This window comes from Saprolegnia diclina, assembly GCF_000281045.1.
Source record: "Saprolegnia diclina VS20 unplaced genomic scaffold supercont1.4, whole genome shotgun sequence".
Lineage (NCBI taxonomy): Eukaryota > Oomycota > Saprolegniomycetes > Saprolegniales > Saprolegniaceae > Saprolegnia > Saprolegnia diclina.
This window is the reverse complement of record NW_008246071.1, coordinates 708616-734929: the sequence shown is the minus strand read 5'-3', so window position 1 is coordinate 734929 and position 26314 is coordinate 708616. Positions and strand designations below refer to the sequence as shown.

Here is a 26314-nt window from a genome sequence, read left to right as displayed (position 1 = left end):
TTACGACAATATTGTGCATTGTACTAACAACACGGCGTAGGGGTTCCGTTCGGGTCGGTTTTCCTCACCGATTTGAGTCAGCTGTCGGTGGCCGTGTCGCAGTTGGACACGAATATTCCGTACTACTTTCGTGTCAGCGCCATCAACGCAGTGGGCACCAGCGCACCGGCGATGGCGTTCCCGACATTTGCAATCCCGTCTGCACGTATGTCGTGTGCTTCAATCTCGTGTTCTTCATTGTTGGGAATGGGATAGAGCCGCCGCAGTCTCCGCAAAACGTCTCGGTCGCGATTATTGACCAGCAGACGCTACAAATGACGCTGTACCCGCCGCTGAGCGACGGCGGCGCTCCCATCGATGCGTACCAAGTTGACTGGGACACGGCCCAGATTGTCGATGAAGTGCAAGCCGTCACGTTGAACGTCCCCGTCGTGAATGCAGTGCAAACCATTACGACGTCTGCAACGGTGGTGAACGAAGTGCAGCTCGTGCGTCTTGCAAGCACATACGCAGCCCCGGCCGCCGTCGAAGTCCAACGGGTCAACTGCGACGCAAGCGGCGGTAGCTTTACGCTGACGTTCATGGGACTGACGACGGCGCCGATCGCTGCGTCCGAGACATCAACGGCTAACATCAAGGCGACGCTGCAGGAGCTCACGACCGTTACTCTTGTGTCGGTAGCCTTTGTCGGTGGCCAAACGACAGCCTGTGCGCCGTGTCCGATCACGGGCTGCACTGGCGGCTTCACCGTCACGTTCACCACAGTTCAAAATGCCGCCGGGAATTTGCCTTCGATGACAGGCAATACCTTCGCGCTCACTGGCAACCGACGCATTGACGTTGTCGAAGTCGTGCAGGGCCAGGCCGTGCCGGGTGGGTCGTTCAAGCTCCTGTATTTGCGAGGCATGCAGTCCACGACAGTGCAGTTGCCCGCGACCGCGACCGCTGCAGCCGTCCAAAGCGCCGTCCAGGCATTGGACTCGGGGCTCACTATCACGGTCACAGATGGGTCGGCAGCTTTGCCAGCGGGCAGCACGGCGCGTGGCGAGCTTCTTTGGCGCGTGACGTTTCAAGGCAGTGGAAGTGTTCCAGCGCTGCAATGGGCTGACAAGATGCTTACCGGCAACGGTGCCAGTATCGTCGTCTACACCAACGGAGCGACGATCGGGTCGGTGCCGCCGTCCGTCGGTGGAAATCAGCTGGGTGGCACGTTCACTCTCAGCTTTATGGGCCATGTCACGACTTGGATCCCATTTGACGCGTCGGATACGACGTTACAAGCAAGTGTGACGGCGCTGCCCAACATTGGCACGGTCAACGTTGTCCGGAGTGGCCCGACACTGCAGAATGGCTACGTGTGGTCCGTCACATTCACGTCCAACCCGGGCAGCTTTCCGTACGGGGCCGGTGCGATGCCGCTCTTTGTTGCAAGCACCACGGCGCTCACGGGGGCGGGAGCGCAAGCCGTGATCGCAACCAGCACGGTGGGATCGTCGCCGGTTCGCGGCACCTTCAATCTCTGCTACCTTGGGCTTTGCACGATCAACATGAGCCCGTACGTGACGGCACTCGAGCTGCAGACAGCACTTCAGAACGTCGCGTCCATTGGCCGCGTTGCTGTCACACGGACGCAAACTCCAACGGGGTTTACGTGGCTCGTCTCGTTCAACGGGTGCCGACTCCTTCCCGATCTCGTTACGTCTGTCTGCAACACAGGCAACCTCGTGCCGCTCGTGCCGCAGTTTGCCGGTACGCTCTATGGAGGCGTCACGAACAATGCCGCCGTCACTGTCGCCGAAGTTGTGGCTGGTCGTGGCCCTGCAAGCTCGCGCGTAAGCACCAACTTGTCGGGTGGCCCACCGTACCAAATGTTGCTTTCGGGGCTCACGACAGGCACGCCGTACTATACAAGAGTGTCGTTTCACAACAGCGTGAGCCAGGGCTATCGAGCGTACCCGACACCACCACAAATGACACCGCAAAGCACGCAGCCGGGCGCACCCGAGCCCATCCAACTGGTCTCGTCGACGGCCACAACGATGACGGTCCAGTGGGCGCTACCAACGATGAACGGTGGATCCCCCGTCACGGGCTATGAACTCTGGCTCTCGGATTGGCAGGGCAGCAACCGACGGGTGTACGACGGCCGAAACAGTCTCACGACGCAGTATACGCTCTCGACGGCCACCGACAACTTGATCGAGTCGGGGCACCAGTACACGTTGATCGTGCGTGCGATTACGTATTGCCAGCCGACGGACGCCACCGTGGCTTGTTTTGGCCCGTTCAGCTCCCCGGCTTCGTACATCGTGCGCAACCCGGTCGTACCGATCGCTCCGGTCGCCCCGACGCTGGACTCGCGCACGACTGTCAACACGGCGGCGGCCAACGACGGGATCATTTACATCAACTGGCGCCCGCCGACCGACAACGGCGGGTCGCCCATCACCGACTACCAAGTGTACATGGACGCGGGCACCAACAACTTTGTGCTCCAGACGCTGCAAAACACGTTTCCGTACGGCTTCAGCATGTTTGTGCCGGCGCTAACCGAAGGCAACACGTACCGCTTTGCGGTGCGCGCGGTGAACGCCATCGGAGCGTCGGCAATGAGTCCGGCGCTGACCGTCGTCATGGCCAACACGCCGGTGGCACCTGCTGCGCCCGTCATCCTCGACGTCGCGTCGTCGTACATTAGTCTCTCGTGGTCACCGCCGGCGCAGTGCACGTCCAACTCGACGTCGTGCAACGGGTCGCCGCTCACGGGGTACCTCTTGTGGCAATTTAGCGGTGTCAATTCGGCGCTTTTGTCGTCGCCGACACCGGTCGTCAACGAGATCCAGCAGATTGCGATTACGGTGCCGACGCCGGCGATCGAAGTCCAATCGTTTACTATCGCGGGGGCAACGGGATCGTTTCAGCTCTACATCAACAGCAAGTACACGGCGCTCTTGCCCTACAACGTCGGGAACACCGTGCTCCAGACCGAGATCCAAGGTACCGGTATTGGGTCTGTCGTTGTCACGCAGACCACGGTGACGGGGGGGATCACGTGGACCGTGTCGTACACCGGTGCATCTGGCCCCGTGACGCTGCTGACGCTCAACCCAAAGCAGCTCGTCAACGCGAATGCCAACACGCCGTACACATACTCGGCAACTCGGGTGACGCCTGGCACGACGGTTGCTGGCGGCGACTTTACTGTGCGCTTCAACGGGTACGCAACGCCGAACCTACCGTACAACATTGGCGCCGCCGAAATGACGCGGCAACTGCAAAATCTACCGAGCATCTCGCACGTCAACGTAGTGCTGACAACGGGGGCGAACGGCGCGAGCGCGTGGACCGTCACGTTCTTGACGGAGCTCGGGAATTTGCCAGCCATGACTGTCACAACCGGGCGCCTCACCGGTGGCGCGACGTCAGCCCTGGTCACGACGCTCCAAGACGGTACACCGGGGCAGATCATTTACGACGGGTCGCAAGCGCCGAGCAACACAAGTTTTGTGGCGCGGAATCTGCAGATGGACACGTCGTATGCCTTCCAGGTGGTGGCACTCAACGCCGCCGGCAAGTCGATTGCAAGTCTGTCGACAGCGTCGATCGATGCACGCGGCGGGGCGAGTGCGCTCACGACGACTGCCATGGGTTCGGCGCTTTCGCAAGGTATCGCTGGTGTGGTTTACGAGGTGCAGACTGTCACAACTGCAAGCTTGGCGGCCGGCACGTTTACACTTACGCTGGGCACGCAAACACCAACGGGCAATATCGATGTCGCGACAACAGCGTATGCTCTCACCCAACTGCTCACGGTACCGTCCGTCGGTGTCGGCGCCGTGCACGTGACCAAGCAAAACCTTGTGGGCTCCGCCGACGTCGTGTGGTTCATCACATTTCGGAGTCTCCTCGGCAACGTTCCGTCGCTTGTGAGCTCCAACCCCAAGGCGATCGTAGCCGAGTACATTCGCGGTGTCGCCAACCACTTTGCGATCCTTCCAAGAAAGGCGTCCGGACAAGTTGTCACTGACATTGACGCGGCCAACGGGTTTGCGGGCACCGACACGTTTTTCACCGAGCTTTGGTCCAGTCCGTCGTCGGTGCTCGATGGGACGCACGCGTGGGTCAACGACGGTGGCGTCGCCACGTACAACCCGAGTATCCTCGAAGTGCAAAGTATCACGATTACGGCGACGACGGGGCTCTTCAGTGTCGCATTGGACACGTCGTCGGCGCGGCTCGGTGGTGTTGCCGCAACATCGACGGTGACGCTCAATGCTGCAACGCTGGCCGCGGCCACGGATGTCAACGCTGCATTTGCACTCAAAGGGTGTGTCGAAGGACTGGCCAATGTCGCCACCGTCGTCGTCTCTCGTGTCGCAAACAGCGCAGCGTCGTGGACGTATAGCGTCACCTTTGTCGCAAACCTCGGGCCACTGCCGTTGCTACGTCTCTCGAGCTCGGACGTGGCGTTTACAGGAGCCCAGGGCGCAACCATGGTGTTTACTGAAGTCGTCCAAGGGCGCGCTGAAGTTCAAACAATCACAGCGTCCGGCGACGTAGCATTTGTCTCGGAAGTACAAAGTCTTACCACGTGGCTGGACGCAACGGGCGCCGTGAAAACGATTGGCGGTACTTTTAACGTCGCGTTCATGGGGTCGCCGAGCGTGGCCGTTTCCGTCGCGGCGTCGGCGGCTGACATGACAACTGCGCTTCAGTCGCTCACCAACCTCGGCACCGTCACCGTTACGTCGGCGTCGGCGGACGCCAACGGCTCGTCAGGATTGAAAACGTGGTTCATCACGTTTACGAGTCTTGTCGGCAACGTGCAGGCGCTGCAAGTGACGTCGATGGCGCTTACCGGCACGAGTGCAAATGTGTACGTCAACGAAGTCGTTCGTGGCACGTCGCCTCTCACTGGGTCGTTTGTCGTCAACTTTGGCGGCGCGACCACACCAAATATTCCGTACGCGGCGTCGGCCAGCGCCATGAAAACAGCGCTCGAGACGATGGCGACGATTCACGAGGTCGATGTCCAAGTCGCCAACGTCGGCACCGGGTTTCGGTGGACGATCTCGTTTACGAAAAACCTCGGGAGCCTCCCACTCCTGCAAGCACTCCCGATTCAGTACCAGATCCAGCGCGTCCAAACGCTCGGCGGCGTGCCAACCCCGCTCCACGGCAACTTTACACTCACGTTCAACGGCCAAACAACGTCGTTGATCGCGTTTGACGCTACAGGTGCAGCGTTGCAGGCCGCTCTGCAGGCGTTGCCGTCCGTGGGCCTCGTCGACGTTACGCGCAGCAACCTCTTGACACCGGGCGGTCAGTACTCGTGGGACGTCACGTTCCGGACGGAGCTCGGTGAGAACCCGCTTTTGGTGGCCGACTCTTCGCCGCTTCTGGGCAGTTTTGCCTCGGTCTCGGTGCTCAAGATGCAAGCGGGCTCGACGCAGGCACTGACTGGCAACAATCCCAAACTTCTCGTCGAGAAGAAGACGGCCGGACGCCCGAGCTACACGGGCATGTACACACCAGCGACGCCATCGACCTACTCCCTCGCGGTCCTTCAGCTGCTTCGCGGAGGTTTGCAGTCATGGTACTATGACAACTATTGGCTCCAAGACAACCCCGTCGCCGTCAAAATCGATTCGAACGTGCAGTTTGCGTGGGGTTACACACCCATCACACCGTACGGCCAAGACTATGTCAGTGTTCGCTGGTGGGGCAAGCTTCTTCCGCCAGCCACGGATGTGTACCTGTTCAACGTCCAAGCGTCCCACGGCGTTCGTCTCTGGCTCAACCATTCGCTCGTGCTCGACACGTGGGCGCTCGAGTCGACACCGACGTCGGCGACGGTGCCATTCACGCTGTTAGCCAATGTCTTTTGCGATGTGCGACTCGAGTACCACAAGGCGACAGGAAGCGCGTACATCAATCTGCAGTGGAGCAGTACGTACCTTCCGCTGCAAGTCATCGATCCGAGCGTGCTGTACTACCCCAGTCACATCCTCGGCAGCCCATATACGGTCAACATTTTACCGGGCGCGACCGACTACCCGTACACGACAGCGACTGGGTCGGGTCTGAGCGCAACGTCGGCGGGCACGATCGCGTCGTTTGTCATCCAAGCAAAGGACCAAATGGGCAACAACAAAACTGTGGGCGGCGACGTCTTTGACGTGGCGTTGCTTGGGACCAGCAGCACTCTCGCGCCGACGGCGCCGCCCACGTACCTCGGCAGCGGTCAGTACCAAGTGCAGTACAAGACGCTGCTTAGCGGCTCGTACCAGCTCTCGATTGCTATTGGCGGTACTGACATCTACTGCGGCCTCGGGTACGCCAACAAGTGCAGTCCGTTCACTGTTCTCGTGGCGCCGGGAAAGACCGTGCCGTACACATCGACAGCGACGGGGTTTAGCCCACCGCGCATGGACAGTTTGAGTGAAATGGTGGCGGGCCAAGCGTCCAACTTCACCATCCAGGCCAAGGACACGTACGGCAACCTCCAGTCCATCGGCGGCGACGCCTTTGACACGAAAGCAATTCTCGTGGCAGACACAACGGTGCGCTACCGGAGCAGCGTGCTCTCGTACCTCAGCGGCGGCAAGTACAGCGTTCAAATGAGTATTCCGCGCGCGGGGGCGTACACGCTCCAGACGTCCTTTCAAGGGTCCCCGATCCTCATGTGTCCTGGCGGCAGTTGCAACGCGATCGGTATTCCGTCGTCGCTCGTCGTCGTCCACAACGTACTGCATCCCCCGAGTTCGTATGCCCGCGACGTGGGCACCAATGGACTGAGCATCGCCACGTCGGCGATACCGACAGGCTTCTCCATCTACGCCATGGACGCATTTGGCAACTTGCGCGTCGGTGCAACAACGGCGCACTCGGGTAGCACTGGCGACGGTATCTCGGACGCCTTCTTGGTCACCATGACCCCGACGGACCCTACGTTGCCCGACGCAGAGACGATCGTGACCTCGTCTGCTGTGCAACGCATCACCGCCAGCAGCACGCAAGCTGGGTCGTTCAAGCTCACGTACGGGTCGTTCTCAACGAGTCTCTGCACTGGCTGCGCTACAACGCTAGCAGGCACGACGCTCACTGTGACGACCAATCTCGTCGGTCTCCTGGGCGTCGGCACGCTCGTTACAGTCGGAAGCTGTGTCTTGACACCCACGGCGGTTGCCGCCGGTAGTATCACAGTCGCTGGTAACCACGGTTGCGCAGCGTTTTCGGGCGCTACGAGCAGCATATTTGTGGCACTCGCGACGCCACGCCTCACAGCGTTACTGCCGTCGACCATCAGCGCTATTGGTATGAAGACGGCACTGGAGCTTTTGAGCCCCGGCAACAAGGTGTCGGTGACGTTGACGACAAACGGAAGCGGCAACAACGTTTGGAGCATTACGTTTCTGTCGGAACTGGCATCGTGGTCCACGGCCAAGCTTGCCGTCCAGTACCCTGCGGTAGCAAGCAGCTTGTACCAGAATCCGCTGGCTGTCTCGACGCTGGCAAGTGCGGGTGTCTACCCGGTGAGCTACACGATGACGGTTGCGGGTGTTTACTCGATGACCATCCTCGCCAACGGCGTCCCAATCATGGGCAGTCCCTTCTTACTTACCGTGTCCAACGCCGTCGTTGACGGCACAACGTCCGTCGCCGCTGGAGGGAATTGGTACGCCCGTCCGCTTCCGGCGTCGGCAACCTCGATCGTCCCCATTGAGACACTGCCCAGTGTCGCGGGTACGCCGTTTACGTTCCAAATCCAAGCCAAAGATGCTCGTCGACAAGAAGTCCAAGCGATTCGACTGCAAGCCGTCGTCGTTGCCAACGTTCCTGCAGTACAGCAAGTATCCGTGACGACGACGCCGTTCACGCTCTCGTTTCGGGGCTCATCGACCGTGTCGGTAACCGCAGGCACCACGTGGAGTGCTCTTGCATCGAGTCTCGGGGCCTTGGCTACGATCGGTGTCGGTGGTGTCACGATCACCTCGGCGGCTGGAGCTTCCGTGGCCAACGGACAAGCCTTCCAAGTGACGTTTACCAGCGTTCCCGGTCCGGTGCCGTACTTGGTGGCGGGTGCAGGCGCCGTTGTGAGCCAACTCACGCAAGGCGTAACGTCAATGCGCCCCGAGATCCAAACGCTTACGTGTACGGCAGCCAACCTTGCCACGGCGGGGGCCTTTACGGTCGGCTTTGGCGCGGCGACAACCACTGTGAGTGCTAGCAGCACCTTGGCGGCGTTTCAAACGGCCTTGTCGACACTCGTGGGATCGGCGATGACCGTGACGAGCGAAAGTAGCAGTGTCACGACCGTGTGCGCAACGACGGCCAACCGCGTCTTCGTCCAGTTCACCCAAGCCGTTGGATACCAACCGGCGCTCTTGTACGCACCCGTGGGCGGCGCGACGATGACCCTCACCAGTGAAAAGGACACCGGCGGTGGTGTCAGCGGCATCTCACCCGTGTGGGGGACGTTCACGCTCTCGATGGCGGGCGAAGTGACGCCGCCGCTTGCGTTCAACGCCGGTGCGAGCGTAGTGCAAAGCGCTTTGAATACGTTTCAAAGCATTGACGGCGCAATCGTTTCCATGGATACACTCGACGTGTCGCTCGAAGGCGGCAACACGATCCCGCAGATCTTGTACGTTTGGAGTGTGACGTTTACGGCCAACGTCGGCCGAGTTCCGTCGCTTCAAGCCGACAGTTCCAACCTGGTCGTGTCGGACGCGGGGCAGTGGAAGCCGTATGTAGACGTCGTCAAAGTGGTCGCTGGCACGTCGGGTAACAACCGCACGGGGCTCTCCGATCTCAGCGCGATTGCCATCTCGGCAACGCAGACCTACGTCGATCCCGGCATCCAAGAAGTGCAAAGTCTCCACTGCACCGGCACGAGCTCATTCACACTGACGTTTGGCGGCACGACGATCACCGTCGGCGCCAGCACGAGCCTCGCGGCGTTTGGTACACAGCTCAGCGCCCTCGTGACGGGCGGCGTGTTGTTGACACCCATGTCACCAACGGCGACGGTGTGTCACCCGTTCAACGGAATCGAGATCCGCGTCACTTTTCTCGTGCCGCAGCCTACTGCACTGCTCGTCTGGGGTACCTCGACCAATATGATTTCCATCCGACGGCAACGCACGGGCGTTGCAAGCACGTCAATGGCGGTGGCGATAAGCAACTATGCGCAGCAGACACTCACGTGTACGGGTGCCAGCACATCCTTTGATCTCGTCTACGGATCCAGCACGATAACAGTGCCGACGTCGACCACGCCCGCCGGTCTGGCGACGCTTCTGAGCGCGATGCCCGACATTGCGGCACTTGGAGGTGTCACTGTGACGGGGCCGCAAGCTACCGTATGTGTCGCAACGTCGCCGGCACCGATCGTCGTCACGTTTAATGCGATCGGGATGGCCAGTGTCCTGCAAGTCGTCAACGTTCGATCGGGCGTCACCTCGGTGGTCGTCGTCGAAACTGTGCGCGGACTGGCGTCGCTTGTCGGTGTCGCCAACGGTCTCTACACAGCAACATTCTTCCCGACGCGCAAAGGCACCTACGCGCTGAGTGTTTCGATCGGCGGTGGTACGAGCTTGAGCCCAGCCAACATCAATGTGGTCACCGGCCCTGCCAATGGCCCGTACTGTACGCACAATGCGCGCGCGGCGGCAACGCAAGGAGTACGGGAGGTCATCGTCGTGCAGAGCCGTGATGCGTACCTAAACACGCTCGAGTGGAGCGTGCCGCTGTCGACACAGAGCTACGTGGCATCGCTTGTTAGCGCGTCGGCAGCCATCTCTGTTGCCGTCGTCGAGCCGACGCCCAACACCGACGGCACGTACCAGTTGTCGTACGTGCCCCAAGTCGCAGGCGACTATGTGCTGAGCATTCAGTACCGACAACTTGGAGGGCTTCGCGCCACGTACTTTCGAGACAGCCGCTTCTTGCAGGCACAGCTCAACCCGTGCCCGATGACGCGGCTCTCCAACTCAAACCTGTCGCCGTGCGACATGACACGGCTCGACGCGACGATCGCCTTCATTTGGGGCGAGACACAGCCAACCGGAATGGGCAATCCGAGTTTTCCGGGCAAGAACTTTAGTGTTGTCTGGGTTGGCGAGCTTACACCACCGACGACCGACACGTACACGATCAATGTCCTTGTGCAAGGCAACGTGACGTTGTCGCTGAATGGCTCTGTCGTGCTCAAGGCCACTTCGCCGGCGAGTGGCAACTTCACAACATCCGTGCTTTTGACCAAAGGCACGTTTTCGAGTGTGCAGATCATGTACAGCGCGGGGGCCACATCGCAGTTGATGGTCGCATGGGCGTCGTCGACGCAGCCGCTTGCCGTGGTCCCGTCGTCGGCATGGGCGTACCAACGTCACATCGATGCAAGCCCGCTGAATGTCGTCGTGTATCCCGGTGCCATCGACACAAGCTCGAGCTCTGCTACGTATGTTGCCAACTCGGTCGTCAAAGCGCTTGCCCCCGTGACGTTCGACATTGTCACGTTCGACAGCGCTGGGAACCCACGCCTCAACACCGGCAACGACAACCTGCAGGTAACGCTGGTTGGTATCTCAGGGTGGGCTGGCGTCGGGCGTATCAATGAAGTCACTGCCAACGTACCAGTACAGCTGACGCCGTCGCTTCTTTGCCCGGCTTGTGTCACCACACTGGCTGCTAACGTCCTCACGGTCAACCAAGACGTGCTAGCCCAGCTCTTGCCAGGCATGCGCTTCCGTGTCATTGGTGCCAACCCTGGCACAACCACACCCACTTTGGCAACCGACTGTTTCTTTACAGTGCAGTCAACATCTGCGTTTAGCCTCGGGTCTGCTACCGTCACGGTGGTGCCCAACCACGGCTGCAGTGCGTTTGCGACGGGCGCATTTGGCCTATCGTCACTCGTGCCCCAAACGTGGCGGTATCTCGGGACAGCCTCGGTGCAGCACGGCGCGATGGTCTTGACAGCGACATCGGCCGACTTTCGAAATGTGCCCAGTGACATGCCGTTGCAGCGCGGGGACACGATTGTCGTTGGGCGCGAGATCCACACAGTGGATACGATCTTTGGCACATTTGGTGCAACGACGGTGCCGCTGGCCAAAGCGTACAACGGTTTGGACGGAGAGTTGGTGCCCGTCTACAAGGCGGGGGCGAGTACCGGCACGTACCGTGTGAATTTTGTACCGCTCGTCAAGGGCAACTACACACTGGATGCCTTTGTGCCGCCGGTCAGCGAAGTGCAAACCGTGACGACGGCGTCGACAAGTACTTTGGGTGGGACGTTTACGCTCATGTTTTCCGGTTTGGCCAGTGGCGTTCTGACAAATGCGACGACGACACCGATCCCGTACAACGCCGACGCAGCGACATTGACAACAGCGCTACAATCGTGTAGCAATATCCCCGTCGGTAGTGTCACTGTGTCGCCCGCCGTCTGCACCAGCGGGAATGCGGCACTTGGGTGTACGTGGACGATTACGTTTACGCGGTCGCCCACTGAAGGCCAGCTGCAGCTGCTTACGCCGGCGTTTGCCTCGACGCTAACGGGCAATGCCGCCTCGGTGGCTATCGCCCGACTGCGCGCCGGTGCGCCAATGCAACGCGTGCGGGGTTTTCCGACAACACTCAGCGTGCAACCGGGGCCGACCAACCCCGCCGTCACGACAGCGTTGGGCCCGGGCCTCATCCAAGGCACGGCAGGCGTACCTAGCTTCTTCTCCATCCAAGCCAAAGACACGCATGGCAACAACAAGGAAGACTTGGATCGGCTCGAGTACTTTCAAGTCGACGTCTTCCCTGCGGGTGTGAGGTACGCCGACTCGGCCCACGTCTCGGGCACGGTGGTCTACGCCGGCAGCGGCCTGTACAACGTGACATACACACCGCTGATGTCTGGCACGTCGACACTCGCCGTGGCCATGTCGGTGCTCCCTGAAGTACAAACGCTCGCCGTCAGCTTCCCGACTGCGATCAACCGCGGCGGCTCGTACACATTGTCTTCCGCGACGGCGACAACGGTGTCGTTGGCGTGGGACGCCACAGGCGCCCAGGTGCAAGTGGCTCTCAACGCGGTTCTCGGCGCCAACGTCAATGTGACGACGACGGCAAGCAACAATGGTTTCCTGCACACAATCACCTTTACAGAGTTTGTTGGCGACCAAGTGCAGCTGCTGGTGACATCCGACTTGCTGGTGGGCACGGCCACGATGGCGACGCTGCAGCAAGGTACTATGGCGCACATCAAGACGTCCACCAATATGGGGCAGCCGATGGTCAACGAGGTCCAAGTTGTCCGTGTCGACGGCGGTACCGGTGTTGTCACCGGTGGCGCCTTTACACTGACGTGGAACGGACTCACAACGCCGCCACTTGCATACAACGCCCCCGCCAGCGCGGTGCAGACAGCCTTGAATGGTCTCCTTGTGGATGCTACTGTTCAAGTCGTCGTGACGTCGTCGGTCGCCAACCCGCAGGGCACCGAATGGCTTGTTACATTTATGGCCAGCCTTCCCGGCTCGGCGCAGACAACGTACTGGTCGTCCGCACGCTATGCCACCCAGCAGTACCTCGTCTCGACGCGCATGCTGGGCGACATGGCGGCGCTCGCTGCAACCGTCACGACGCCGTTCACAGGAGGCACCCCAGCGTCCGTCGGTGTCTACGCAGCGACATTGGCATCGCCCAATGGCAACAGCCCCGTTCAAGGCACGAGTCCCTTCGCGCCGCAGATTGTGCCGGGTGCCTTGGTCGCCGCTCAAACAACTGCCACCAGCAGCGCCGTGCCGTTTTGGCCGGGCACGCTCAACACTGCGGGCTTGAACGGTCTCGTGACGGGGGCGTATAGCACACCGTCAACGTTTTTCATTCAGCCGCGCGATGTGTATGGCAATTTGATAACGCAGCGCAACCCGATGCGCGAAGTCCAAATCGTCGAGACGATGATTCAGAGCGGGAATGGACTCGGGTCGCTCCAGGGCACGTTCACACTGACGTTCCAAGGTGCGACAACGACGGCACTGGCGTGGAAAGCGGGTATCGCAACGGTTCAAGCGGCCCTGAATGCTCTTCCCACCATCGGTTTGGTCCAAGTCAGCACGACGAGTGCGACGACGTTCTTGCGCACCGTGTCGGCCACGTATCTTTCGCAGACGATCACAACGTCGGTCTCCTTGGTCGGCACTGTTAATGCTGGCGACTGGGTGCGCCTGCAGAGTACGTCGGGTCCCGTGTACACGGTTGACCAAGTCACAACAACGACTCTGCTCTTGTCGTCGCCGTACTCTGGCCCCACAAGCGGAACCACCAACTTGTACGTGCACTCGCTCATGGGGTACACATATGTCGTCACGTTCGACTCGAACCTCGGTGACGTACCTTCGATCGCAGCTGACAGTAGCGCGCTCAGTACCTCGAACGGTATTGGCACGGCGTCTGTCGTCGTGACGGCATGTACTACCAACTACACGCAACAGCTGCACACAACGGCATCGTCGCCGATCGGGGGCACGTTTTTCATCTCGTTTCATGGAGCACGGACGCCGGACCTTTTGTTTTCAATTTCGTCGGCTGCACTCACGTCGGCGCTGCAGCAGTTGCCTGACATTTACGCTGTCCAAGTCACTTCGCCCGTGGCGGGGGCCAACAACGGCTTCACGTGGACCATTACGCTGCTTGCGATTGACGGCAACCTCGATCTCCTGTACGCCGAAGGCCAGCTGCTCACTGGTGCACAGGTCTCCATCTCGGTCGCGCCTACGTGCCCTTCGTCGGTGCAAGGTGCGACACCCAGTCAATATGGTCAACAGGGCGAGTATTTTGTGCCCCGGCTTCGCGGTGGGGCCACCGTCACGGGCTATGCCTCGTATGCGGCGCCGGGGCAGTACCTGGCCACGTACACGACGCCACGCACTGGGACGTACAATTTGGATGTCATACACGCGTTCCCGAACGGTCTTGTGGGCTCGTACTTCAACAACCGGTGGCTCCTCGGCGACCCGGTGCTCGAGCGCATTGATGCTGACGTCAACTTTTATTGGGACACGTTCATTACGCCGACGGGCCAAGATTATGTGAGCGTGCGCTGGGCAGGCTATCTCCAACCAGCCTTCTCGGAGCCGTACACATTCAGCGTTCAAGTCGACGACGGTGCGCGGCTGTGGGTCAACCACGTCTTGGTGCTCGATGCCTACGACATTGACGTGAGCTCGACGACTACGTACGTTTCCAACACGACAGCACTTGTGGCCGGGCGGCTCTACGATATTGTGCTCGAGTACCGAGAAAACACGGGAACCGCGGCGTGCATCTTGTCGTGGTCGAGTCCGTCCCAAGATTGGAGCGTCGTGCCTTCCGAGCGCCTCTTTTACCCGGACGCACCGATCAAGGCAAGCCCGTTCGCAGTTGCTCCGTATGGCATTCTTCCCACACCACCGCTGTCGCCCGTGCTAAGCATTGCAGGCGCGCAGTCCTTACTTGTCACGTTCTCACCACCTGCCAATGACGGTGGTGCTGTCGTTGATCGGTACCTCGTCGAGTGGTGGCCTCCATCGCCGGCAGGCGTTTTGGCGCAACAGACGCTCAAGCTAGCACTCGCCGTCACTGGCGGCTCGTTTACACTCAGCAACGGCGCTGGGACCACGGGCCCACTTGCGTGGAACGCACTGTACTCGGACGTAGCGGCGGCGCTTGAAGCTCTCCCTGGCGCTGGCCACGTTGCCGTCTCGTACACAGTGACGGGCCAAGCGTACACGTATACGATCACGTTTGTGACGCAATTCGGCGTCGTGGCCCCGCTCGTGGTCGACGGAACGTTGCTTCTCGGGTCGACCGCCGCCGTCATTTGTGCCGGTGCGACGACGACTGTCACGGGAACCCCTGCCGGTGTCGTAGCTCTCACTTGCGCCATTGCTGACAGCGTTGTTGGGACCATGCCTGTGCCACTTTCAAGCACGGGTGTGTCGCTGGTCGTGGCACCCTTCGCTCCCTACACGTACACGATAACTGGGCTCGTGCAAGCAGCGGGCGTCACGGCACCGGCCTTTCCGGGTGACGGTGGTGCCACCGGTGGTTTCAACGTTCGTGTTTCGGCTCACACGAGCGCTGGGTATGGTTTGCCGTCGGTGGTGACGACGCTCAAGCCAATGGCCGTACCGAGCGCCCCGACCTCTGTGGTTTTGAACCTTGTTGCTGGCTCCAGCTCGAGCCTGCGCGTCTTTTGGGGGCCGCCCGCTGCGGTCAACGGCGCGATCGTGACGTCGTATCTCGTCGAATGGGATGTAGCGGCCAACTTTAGCGTCCAGAATATGTCGTTCACGCAAACCCCAGCCTCATTCCTCACAGAGTACCCGTCGTCGACGATGTTCAAGCACACGATCTCGTCCTTGACGCCCGGCACGTTGTACTATGTCCGAGTGCGCGCCATCAATGTCATGGGGCCCAGCGTTCCCGTGGGCGCACCACTTTCCGCAATTCCGATGACCAAAGCGGACGCCATTCCCATCGCGAGTGGGGTCACACTGAGCGCCGTCATGGCCGATGGTTTCCACAGCGTTCAAGACGCATGCTCGTCGCTCGAGCTTGCTTGGCTGCCGTCGCCCAACGCCGAAGGTAGCGACGTGACCAAGTATCTTCTCGAGTGGTACCAAGCCGCGTCGCCTGGTATTCCAGAGGTTCAGATGATCAGCATCTTCGACTCCAACAGTGTGGCCGTCACAGGCTCGTTCCAGATCACGTACGACCAAGCGACAACGGACTTTTTGCCCGTCTCGGCCAGCGCAGCGGCCATGGCGGCAAGCTTGAGCAGCTTGAAGAGCCTTCGGTCGATCCAAGTCGTCCGGTCCCCGAGCACGAGCGGTGGGTACGCGTGGACGATCACGTTTCTGAGCGAGTACCCGCGCGGGAAGGTGCTGTCGATCCCGCTCACGCACGATTTGCAGTCGCCCAACCTCGTGATTGACATTGGCGCCAACTTGAACCCGGCGCACGTCGGTGCGACGTCAATCAACGTCGACGTCATTCAAAACTCAGTGGTCGTGACTTCCGTGGGCATCCAGACATCGGCGTCGATCGGGCAAGGCATTTCGATTGCTGGGACTGTCTACCTCGTCGCAAGCGTCCAAACCAACCAGGTAACGCTCACGGTGCCGTACACTGGCGCCACGGCGACGGGACTGGCAGCTGTCATTGGCTACACGACACCTGGCATGCCACCGCAGAGTCTCCAGAGCATTGAGGTCAGCGCGGCAGGCCTTGCACCGCCTCCGTTCAACTACCTCTTGACCAACTTGGTGCCGGGGACTTCGTATGTTGCGCAAGTCTCGGTCTACAACGGCCAGGGGTACGGCGTTCCGACGGCGTCGACGGCCGCGTACCCGCCGCAACAAGCCCCCGATGCTCCTCTAAACGTTCGTGTGGCACCGGTTGCAGCCTCAACGCTCGTCGTGTACTGGAACCAGCCCGCGAGCAGCGGCGGCAACGCCATTACCAAGTACCGCATCGAGTGGGACACGTCGCCGATGTTCACCAGTGGCGTCGACGGCGGTGCGCTCGGCTACGACATGTCGTCGGTCGTGCTGCCAGGCGTCGATTGCCTCCTCAGTCCGTGTCAAATGGGCATTGGGAACCTTGTCAAAGGCACACCCTACTACGTCCGAGTGTACGCTTACAACGCGTACGGGTACTCGGACAACGCCGGCGTGCCGATGCCAGCAGCGACGGTGCCCATGTCGTTTCCATCGCCGCCGACACGAATCACGCTCGGTGGCGGCGCCAACAACTCGATCGTTGTCAACTTTAGCACACTACACGACAACGGTGGGGCGCTCGTGACAGCGTATAAAGTCGAGTGGGATTGCATGAGCCAAGAAGCGGTCGACGCCACGCCGGGGCTGGCGACCTCCAGCTTGCTCTACATGACGCGCGCCGTCCAGAGCATCATCGTATCGGCGTCGGCGTTCAATTTGAACGGGCAATTTCGCCTCGCGTTTGCCAACCACGTCACGCCGTGGCTCGCGTACAGTGTGTCAGCCAACGATCTCCAAGCAGCGCTGCAGGCACTCGATTCGATTGGCGTCGTCGCTGTGTCTCGAAGTACCGTCGGCAACGGCTTCCAGTGGCTCGTGACGTTCCTTACAAACCGAGAAAACGCGCTGCGCAACGGGGACATTCCGCTGCTGTTGGGCTCGATTGACGCGTCCGACACGAACGTCAACTTTGCGGCGTCAAAAACCGCGATTGCCACGTCGCTCCTCACGGGCACGAACGCGCAGCTCACAATCACAACGTCGATCTCGGCCTACAATGGCTACGACCAGCAGACGCTCGTGCTCTCGACCAATGCGGGTACACTGCAGGGCTCGTTTACGCTGACGTTCAACAGCCAAACGACTGTCGCGCTACCTGTCGACGCCAGTGCCACGGCGGTTCAAAGTGCACTGCTTGGTCTTGGCAACACGGGCGATCTGTGGGTCTCGCGGTATGCGGGTGGTCTCGGCTACGCTTGGGTAGTCGTGTTTTCAACGCAATTGGGCAGTCAGCCGCTGCTGTCGCCAAGTACGAACGCGCTCTCGAGCACCATCCCGACGGCAACGATTTCGTTCCAAGTGCTCCCCAAGCCAGGCACGTTGCCCACGATGAGCAGTGCTCTCTACGGCTCCGCGGTTGTGCCCATTGTGCAAGGGCAGTCGGTCGTCTCGTACGCGATTGCCAACGTTCGCCGGGGGGCGTCGTACTTTGTGCGCGTCTCAGCTTGGAATGGATTTCAAAATACGTTTGGGGCCACCATGTATGCAACACCACCGGCGCTCGCCGTGGCGTCGACGCCCGATGCACCAACAAACATCGTCGTCGAACCAGCGTCCAGCACCTCCCTGCTGGTGTCGTGGACACCGCCGCTAAACACGGGTGGCATCCCCATCTCGTCGTACATTGTGGATGTCGATACGACACCTGGGATGCCCGAGGTCCAACGCATCGTTCTTTCTGGCACCAGCGCTCTTGCTGGGACGTTCTCACTGTCGTTCAAGAGCTACAGTACATCGGCTCTATCGTCTAACAGTACAGCCAGTTTGGTCGCGGACGCGCTCAACGCTCTCCCGACGGTGCAAGGTGCGGTTGTAACTAGAGCTCCAAGCAATGGCTTTGGGAATACGTGGACCGTGACATTCAACGGCACCTCTGGCAATCTTCCACTGCTGCTGGCGTCGGCGACTGGACTACAAGGCGCTAACGTTGCATTGACCGTGACCGAAGTTACTCCGGGGTCGTTTGCTCCATTTTCGACGAAATCTACCACGCTGGTTGGACCTGTTCCCGAGATCCAGTCGGTCGTCGCGTACGCTGGCAACGCCGACCTTGGCGGCTACTTCAATTTGGTCTTTTGCGGCCAAACGACCGTCAACATTCCAGTCACAGCGTCCAGCAGCGTGGTGGCCCAGGCACTGCAAGGGTTGACGTCCATTTCTACGGTCTCGGTGACGTCCGAGACGGTCGTATCGGATGCAACGACGTCGCGACCCCAGTATGGTACCAAGTGGCTCGTGACCTTTAGCGCGTCCGACGGCAACGTACCTCTCTTGCTTGTGGCGACGACACTAGGTCTCGTGCCTCGGTCCCTTGCGTGTGGCGGCTCGCTATCGGGCACTTCGCCTTGTGTCGCAACGCAGCAAGTTGTCGCTGGCGGACTTCCGTCGTCGGTGGCGCTACCGGGCATGGTTGGCAGCCATGCGTACTTTGTGCGGCTTCAGACCGTGACAGCGTTTGGCACAAGCACACCTTTTGTGTATCCATTTGCAGTCGCACCGCAGCTTGTGCCGCCGTCGCCGGTGCCTCGAGCCGTCGCATCGATTCTCTCCGACACCCAAATCAGCGTCTCTTGGACAGCCCCGCTCGACGCCTCAGTTGTCAACTACAAAGTGCAATGGGACACGACAGTCTCGTTTGGCATGAGCAGCCCAACCTCTGGGTCGGCTTCCGTGCCGGCGGTGGCTGGTCAACGAAAATACGTGTACGTCATCTCAGGCGTCGTAGCGTCAAGCCAATACTACGTTCGCGTTTTGGCGACCAACGCTGCCGGGTTCAGTGCGCCGACGTCGGCCGTGCCAAGGTATGTCAACGATCGGGTCACGCGGCTCGTTGTTTCCAACACCAACATCAATGCGATTTTGGCGACCCCGCAGACGTTTACACTCAGCTTTGCGAATTTTCCGACGGCCCTCTCGGTGGCCGTGCCGTTTAACGCCGGTGCGAGCCAGATTCAAACCGCGCTGCAAGCTCTCGTGCCAGTGGGCACCGTCTTTGTCACGCGAAGCGATCACTCGAGTGGCCCCACGGGCGTGACGCTGGATACGTCTGGCATCAACACGGCGGCGTTTCGCGTCGAATGGTTCATCACGTTTGCATCGTCGTCGATCAGCAACGTTGCACCAAGTGCGCTCGGGGCACTTACCGTCGCCGTGTCGGCGGGGACGCTGGCCAACTCGGATTTCACAGCAACCGACGTCATTCCAGGGGTGTACCCGCTGCCCATGTGGATCCAGCCGTCGCTGCGGCGCTCCGACCTTCCTCGCCAAGTGACGGCAACTGTCGTGTCGAGCACGTCGCTCGGTGTACAGTGGCAGCCGCCGCAGTACGTCGTTGGCGTCAATAAGTACTTGGTCGAGTGGGATACAACGTACCAGTTTCTCAACTGCGTCCAGTCGGGGTCGTCGTTTGGCACGGTGCATGGCACGGTTGCTGTCGTCGCGGCTCCGACCACGAACTACCAAATCATTGGGCTAACAACGGACACGACCTACTACGTCCGTGTCTCGGCGTACAACGGACAGCTTGCGGCGTCCAACAAAGGCTACAGCGGCGCTGTCGTTGCTGCGGGCGTGCCTGTCGTTCCGACGGTTCAGATTCCGTACCTGCCGCAGAGCGTGGCCGTGTACGTGAGCCCCGTGAATATTGCGAGCCAACTCAGTGTCGTGTTCATGGAGCCTACGGTGAACGCGCTCGGATTCCTTGAGGGTGACGGCGGCGCCGTCATCGCCGAGTACCAAGTAGACGTTGCCAACAACGTCCAGTTCAATAGCCCGACACGGTACCCCATGAGCATGTACAAAGGTGATGGGTCTGTTCAGTCGTGCGCCTTGACACCGTGCTCGTATCCTCTCGGCGCCGAAGTCCAGACGATATCGATTTCGGCCACCAGCGGCTCGTACCAACTCGTCTATGACGCGGACTACTCGACGCTTCTCTGCGCTGCGTGCACGATTACCATCACGGGCACCCAAATCACGTACAATGGCCCGGACCTGCGACCGAAACTTGGTGCCAATGTGAAATTCGTGGTTGATAAGCTCGGGGCCGCGTGCGCGTTTGTCGTTGCAGCAACGGCAACGCCGACGGCCAACGTGGTCAACGTTGTTGCTGGCGCCACGTGCAGCCTCACGACAGGCACTTACAGTCTGCACGCCAAACCAACGACAAGCTGCATCACTGCAACGGCTACCGCGACGGCGCTCGGGGCGGCCATTATGACGCTCGCTAACATCGACGTGGTCACTGTATCAAGTCAGCCGGGGGCCGCTGTAGGCACCACACAGCTCCGCGTCACGTTCACCGGGCCGCTGGTTGCTGGCAACGTGCCGCAACTGCTACCGGTGGCATACGACGGGTCGGGAGGCTGCACGGTCTTGGCCGGTGGCAACGTATGGACGTCAACGTTGATCGATGGTGGGTTCTTGACATCTGGCGCGCCCTATTACGTGCGAGTCGCGGCTACCAACTCAGCAGGGACAAGCCCGGCGCAAGTGGCAGCCCCGACGCTGTGCCCTGGTGGTTGTCCTACCGATGGAAGCATTTATTCGGGGAGCAAGCCACCGCCACCGACAAGTGTCCTTGTCTTTGCAAATGCTGCCGATCGTACGGCACTGCGACTTACATGGGGTCCACCTAGCACCACGAACGGCGCACCGATTTTGTCGTACATGATCGAGTTCTCGACGACTGCCTTTGTGACAAGTGACGTCTGCGGCGGTTGCGTCACTGCGCTCTCGGGCGTCACGCTGACAATGAATGCTCAAGTGACACTGACGGCAGGAACGCTCTTTCAGTTGGCGACTACTGCATCGCCCCCGTGTCTCATGATTGTCAACGCGGCCCAAATCTGGAACGCGGGAACCAACACCGGCACCATGACCGTCCAGCCCAACCACGGATGCGCAGGCTTTTCCGCGTCCTCAATCTTTATGACGCTCGTCAACGGTGCCGGCGGCGGCTACACGGTGGTGCCGACGTCGTCGCTCAGCAACCCGTTCACCTCGCTGATCTCGATCGTTCCCAATACGGCGTATACACTGCGCATGCGATCGTGGAGCGTCTTTGGCATTGGGACTCCAGCGGCGGCGACGCCAACGTGCGACCCGACTCTGATCTCATGCACGGCAAGCCCAGGGGGCAATGCTATCGTGAGCCGACAACTGCCTGCGCAGCCGACTCTGGTCTTGCCGATGCAACTCGTCTCGGGAGTCGGCAACGGCAATGGGTTCTCGTCAACATCGTTGGTGGTCGCCGTGCGTGACAGTGCGTACTGGCACGGCCCGGAAGCCATCTCAAGCTTCATGGTGGAGTGGGACTTGACATCGACGTTCTCGTCCCCCGCTGCGAGCAGCTTGACGGTGACACCATCCGGCCCAACGTCGCTGTCGAGCTCAACGGCCACTTGTCCCACGTGTGCGACCTCGCTGCAAACCAACGTGCTCGCTCTTTCTAGTGGTTTTGCCAGTCAAGTCGCCGTCGGAGCGCGGCTCGTGATCGGAGCTGGCAGTCTCAACTGCCAAGTGCAAGTCGTCTCGGTCGCCGCGCCCGTCGTGACCGTTGCGCCCGGCTATAGTTGCGCCGACTTTACTAGTCAAACGTATGCGCTGGCCGAAAACGACTGGTACACGGCAACGATCAGCTCGCTAACGATGGGCAGCACGTATTACTTGCGTGCAACGGCCTTTAACTCGCTCGGAAAAGGCGTCCCCAGCGCCTTTGCAACCGTCGCCCCAATTGCAACGAGTGATCCACCAAGCAACATTCAGCTGCTGCCGCAACCTTCATCGGCAACTCCTGCGAGCCTTGTGAGCTCACTTGTTGTTTCATGGATGCCACCGTCCACGACGCTTGCGACCGACGTCTATGGTATCGGAGGTAGTACCGTGACGCAGTACCTGGTCGAGTGGAGCACGGCGCCGTGGACAGGCTACACCCAGCACGTCCAGACGATAGCGACGGTGTCGTCGAGTGGTCAACTCTCCGGAGGCTTTGCGCTCGCCCTCGACACGACGGCATGTACGTTGTGTCACGTCAAGGCGGCGGCCGTGTCATCTATGATTCCCTTCAATGCCGACGTCCCGACGCTAACACGACTGCTACAAAACATGCCCAACATCGGAGGCGTGCAAGTCGCCGTGTCGGCGCCCACGGCCAATAACGAGCGGGCATGGACCATCACGTTTTTGTCAGACGTCGGACCGATTCCCGCGCTGACAGTGACAAATGCGCTCACGGCTGTCGGGGGCGTGGCGTCGATCACCGTGACCCAAACGACGGTCGGTGCCATCGTTGCAGGGGCATACTGCAACACCAACGTGTGTGACATCGTGACAGTCACGCCGACGACGACGTATCCCATCACGCACATGATTCAAGGACTCACGGCCGGGGTTGTCTATCATGCCCGCGTCTCGGCATACACGGCGCTGGGCTATGGTTTGGTGCGAGCGACCGCGCCGGCATCGCTCATGGTGCCATATGCGCTACCGGGTCGACCGACGTCGCTCTACAATACATTGGCGGCGCCGGCGCTGTATATGACGGGACCGACGTCGCTCCAAGTCTCGTACTTGCCACCGGCGTTTTCCGGGGGCGCTCCGATCATCAGTTGCACCATCGAGTGGGATCCCGCCGCGTCGTTCAATAGCGGCGCATCGGGGGCTCCATTGGGCGCCACTACGATAGCCGGAACCAACGCGGCTGGTAATCAAATGGCTATCACGGGGCTCACCATGGGCACAACGTATTACGTACGCATGTACTGCGCCAACAACCAGCTCGGCGCCGGTGAACCCGTGGCGACGTTACCAGCAACAACGACACCCCACCAGAAGCCACTTGCAGTGCCGAATATTGTGCTGAGTGCTGGTGCCGATACGACCGGCACGTCGCTTTTGGTGACATGGACGCCACCAACGTCCTCGGGTGCAGGCCTATCCGGCTACTTGGTCGAGTGGTTTACCAAAGCTGTCGCCGCACCGTGGTTTGGTGTCCAGACGGTGCAAGTACTGACGTCGACGGGCACCATCTCTGGTGGCATCTTTACGGTGGGGTTCGGGCCCGTCTCAGTGGCGCTTCCCGGCGTCGTCAGTGTCGTGCAAGGACAATCGTTTGTCACTACGTCGGTGGATCTAACGAGCTACCTCTACCGTGGTGACCTTGTCGCGATCAACAACGTCGTGTACCTTGTGGCAGCGACTGGGACGCTCTCCAGTACGCAGATCCCATTGGCCGATGCGACCAACTACCTCAACCAAGGTCCTGCAACGACCGCCAACCTTCCGACGCCGTACGCAGGCACGACAGTGCAAAATGCTGTCATGTACACGCAGGCTCGAACGCAGCCTGTGACATACGACGTGTCGGCAACGTCGCTCCAAGTCGCACTGCAGAATTTGCCAAGTGTTGGCATGCTCTCGGTTGCGCGCACGGGTACGCTCGGTGCATACGTGTGGACCGTCTCGTTCTTAAGTCAGCTCGGACCTCTCTCGGCTCCAAACGTCTTGCGCGTCAACACCATCGGTCTCACGGGAACCTTGCCCAACATTGTCGTGTCGTACAACCCGCAGGGCGTGCGTCCGTCGAACTACATGTCGACGACCGTACCCGCGTCACAGACGTCGGCAGTGCTCCCAAACCTCACGCCCGGCGTCGCCTACTATGTGCGCGTCATGGCCGCCAACGACCTCGGCTACGGCATGTATGGCGCCGCCACACAACCGTACACGCCGATTGGTGTCCCGAGTGCCCTCAACCGCGTTAGCATGCGGTCGCGCAGTGCCACGTCAGTCCAAGTGCAGTTTGATCAGGTCGAACGATCCGGTGGCGCGGTGGTCGATGGCTATGTTGTACAGTATGCCTACGACGTCGGCTTTTCGACGCAGGTGACGCTGCCAACGGTGGCGCCATCGGCCAAGTACATGCGCATCACCACGTCGGCGGGCATTGGCCCCGTGACTTCAACGTTTGCGCTCTCGATGGCCGACTACTATGGGGTGTTCTCGGTTGAAGTGGGCAGCTACTTCAACCTAGCGGTCGGCACTTCGTTCATCACTCAAATTCCGACCGACCCAACGCAGGGGCTCGTCCCTGTCGACCTGACGCGGCTTTTGGGTCGCGGCGAGTTTGTTCAAATTGCGGGGCTGACCTTCCGCGTGTGCTTGGACCCGACGATTGCACTCGTGTATCCTAGTGCGACTGTCTCGTCGTTTGACTTTACGGCGAGTACCGTGACAATGTCGGCAAGTCTCACGGGCAACGCGCTGCTTGCCATTGGGACGAAGCTGCAAGTGTCGTCGTGTGCCATGACGATCTTGACGTTCCCGACGCCGACGATGTTTACCGTCGCGCACAACTGCTACGCCAACTTTGGGCCAGCCGCCGGTTTGCCACTCCAGATCCTCTGGGGACCCAACACGGTTCCGATTTGCTCGGCGACCAATCCGTGGGCGGTTGCCGTCTTTGCCGGCCCGTCGATCGTGGAAGCACCGTTGTTCATCCTCGATACGGCGCTCGGGTCCTTTACCAACTTGATTGTGGGGCAGGCGGCGGGCAACACACTCAACGGCGTCTGGGACGACGTGGCGGGGACGCAAAATGCACTCTCGCGTCTCGGGTGCCAAGACTACTTCCGCATCGGCGACCCCTTTAACGGGCAGATCGCACGCGTTTACACGCCATGCAGTGCGGGCAACTGCGCTTGTACTGGCTTGACGGCTGCGGCGCTGCCCATGGGCGATAGCGTCAATCCGGCAACGGCGTCCAGTCTCACCGCCGACACGCTTGCGTATGCGACGCAAGACATCCAAACGATCACCATCTCAGCCACGACAGGAGACTTTACGCCTGGCAGTGGCGGCTTTCGACTCCAACTCGGCGCCGCAGTGACGGCGACGACAATTGCTGGTGGCAATGGAGATGCCAACATCAACATGGACGTCGGGTGTCTTCTCTGGGCGTCGGGCACGTCGGCGGCGGCGGGTGTCACCGATAGCCTCGCACTCGCAGCGGAGCTCCAAACGATGCCCAACGTCGACCAAGTGAGCGTCTCGCGTGTGCTGTACCTGAACCCGACGGTGGTCGTGTACACGGTGACGTTCACGGGCACCGCTGTTCGAGGCGAAATGCCACTGCTTCAAGTGCTGCACGTCGGCACCAACGGCTGCGGAGCATTTGTTGGGGCGACACCCAACGTGCCCGTCACGCGCAAGCTCCAGCGACCGCACGTCAACTTGTACCGTCTCCAGACGACGGCTGCTATCCCCGTGTCGGCGTCCGCGACGGATGTGAAAGTTGCGATCGAAGCGCTTTCCCTCGCGTGCAAGGTCGACGTGACGCGCGAAATTGCGCAGAACGGCTACGACTGGCTCGTCACATTTACTCGTGACACGCCGTCGTCGCTCTTTGCCATTGTCGCCAACGCCGTGAACCTCCGAGCGGTCTTGGACCCGGTCGTTGTCGTGACGCCTGTCGCACGCGTGACATTCCCCGTCCTCAACAACGGCCTCGGTGTCTTCGCCCGCGTCGCTGCCCACAACGTGGCGGGCAGCGGTGTCTTTTCGATCCCGACGCCGTCGATGCTCCAGCCGGCCAACTCGGTGCCGGGGTTGGTGCAAAACCTGCGTATCGACGTTGTTTCGGACACGGAGATCCTCGCGCAGTGGAGTGATCCGGTCCATTCCGGTGGTGTCAACGTCTCCGAGTTCAACGTCGAATGGTTCACGCCCAGTGGCGCCAAGGTCAACCAGGTTGTGAAGTACGCCGACACAGTCGGTCAATACGACGTGCAAGTCGTGTCCGTCTCGGCGCCGTCTCTCGGTGCCTACACTTACCTCGGCGGCACATTTCACTTGGCGTTCGACGGCCAAATCACGCCCGAGCTACCGTTTGACGTTGCCGCAGCGGACCTCCGAACCGCGTTGAAAGCTCTTTGCACCATCGACGCTGTCGACGTCACGCGTGTGCTTGGCCCCAATGTACCGCTTCGCGCCTCTTT

At 60.5% G+C, this 26314-nt stretch overlaps 1 protein-coding gene across 1 annotated transcript in view; it reads left to right on the top strand.

The window, feature by feature from the left end:
* The window catches only part of SDRG_01958 (hypothetical protein), a gene marked incomplete at both ends in the record, with an annotated part of 30448 nt that overhangs the window by 2457 nt on the left and 1677 nt on the right, over window positions 1–26314 (top strand). The window contains 2 exons of the mRNA XM_008607515.1: window positions 41–205; window positions 256–26294. Coding sequence (XP_008605737.1) covers window positions 41–205; window positions 256–26294 — 26204 coding nt within the window. The remainder of the gene's footprint in view (window positions 1–40; window positions 206–255; window positions 26295–26314) is intronic.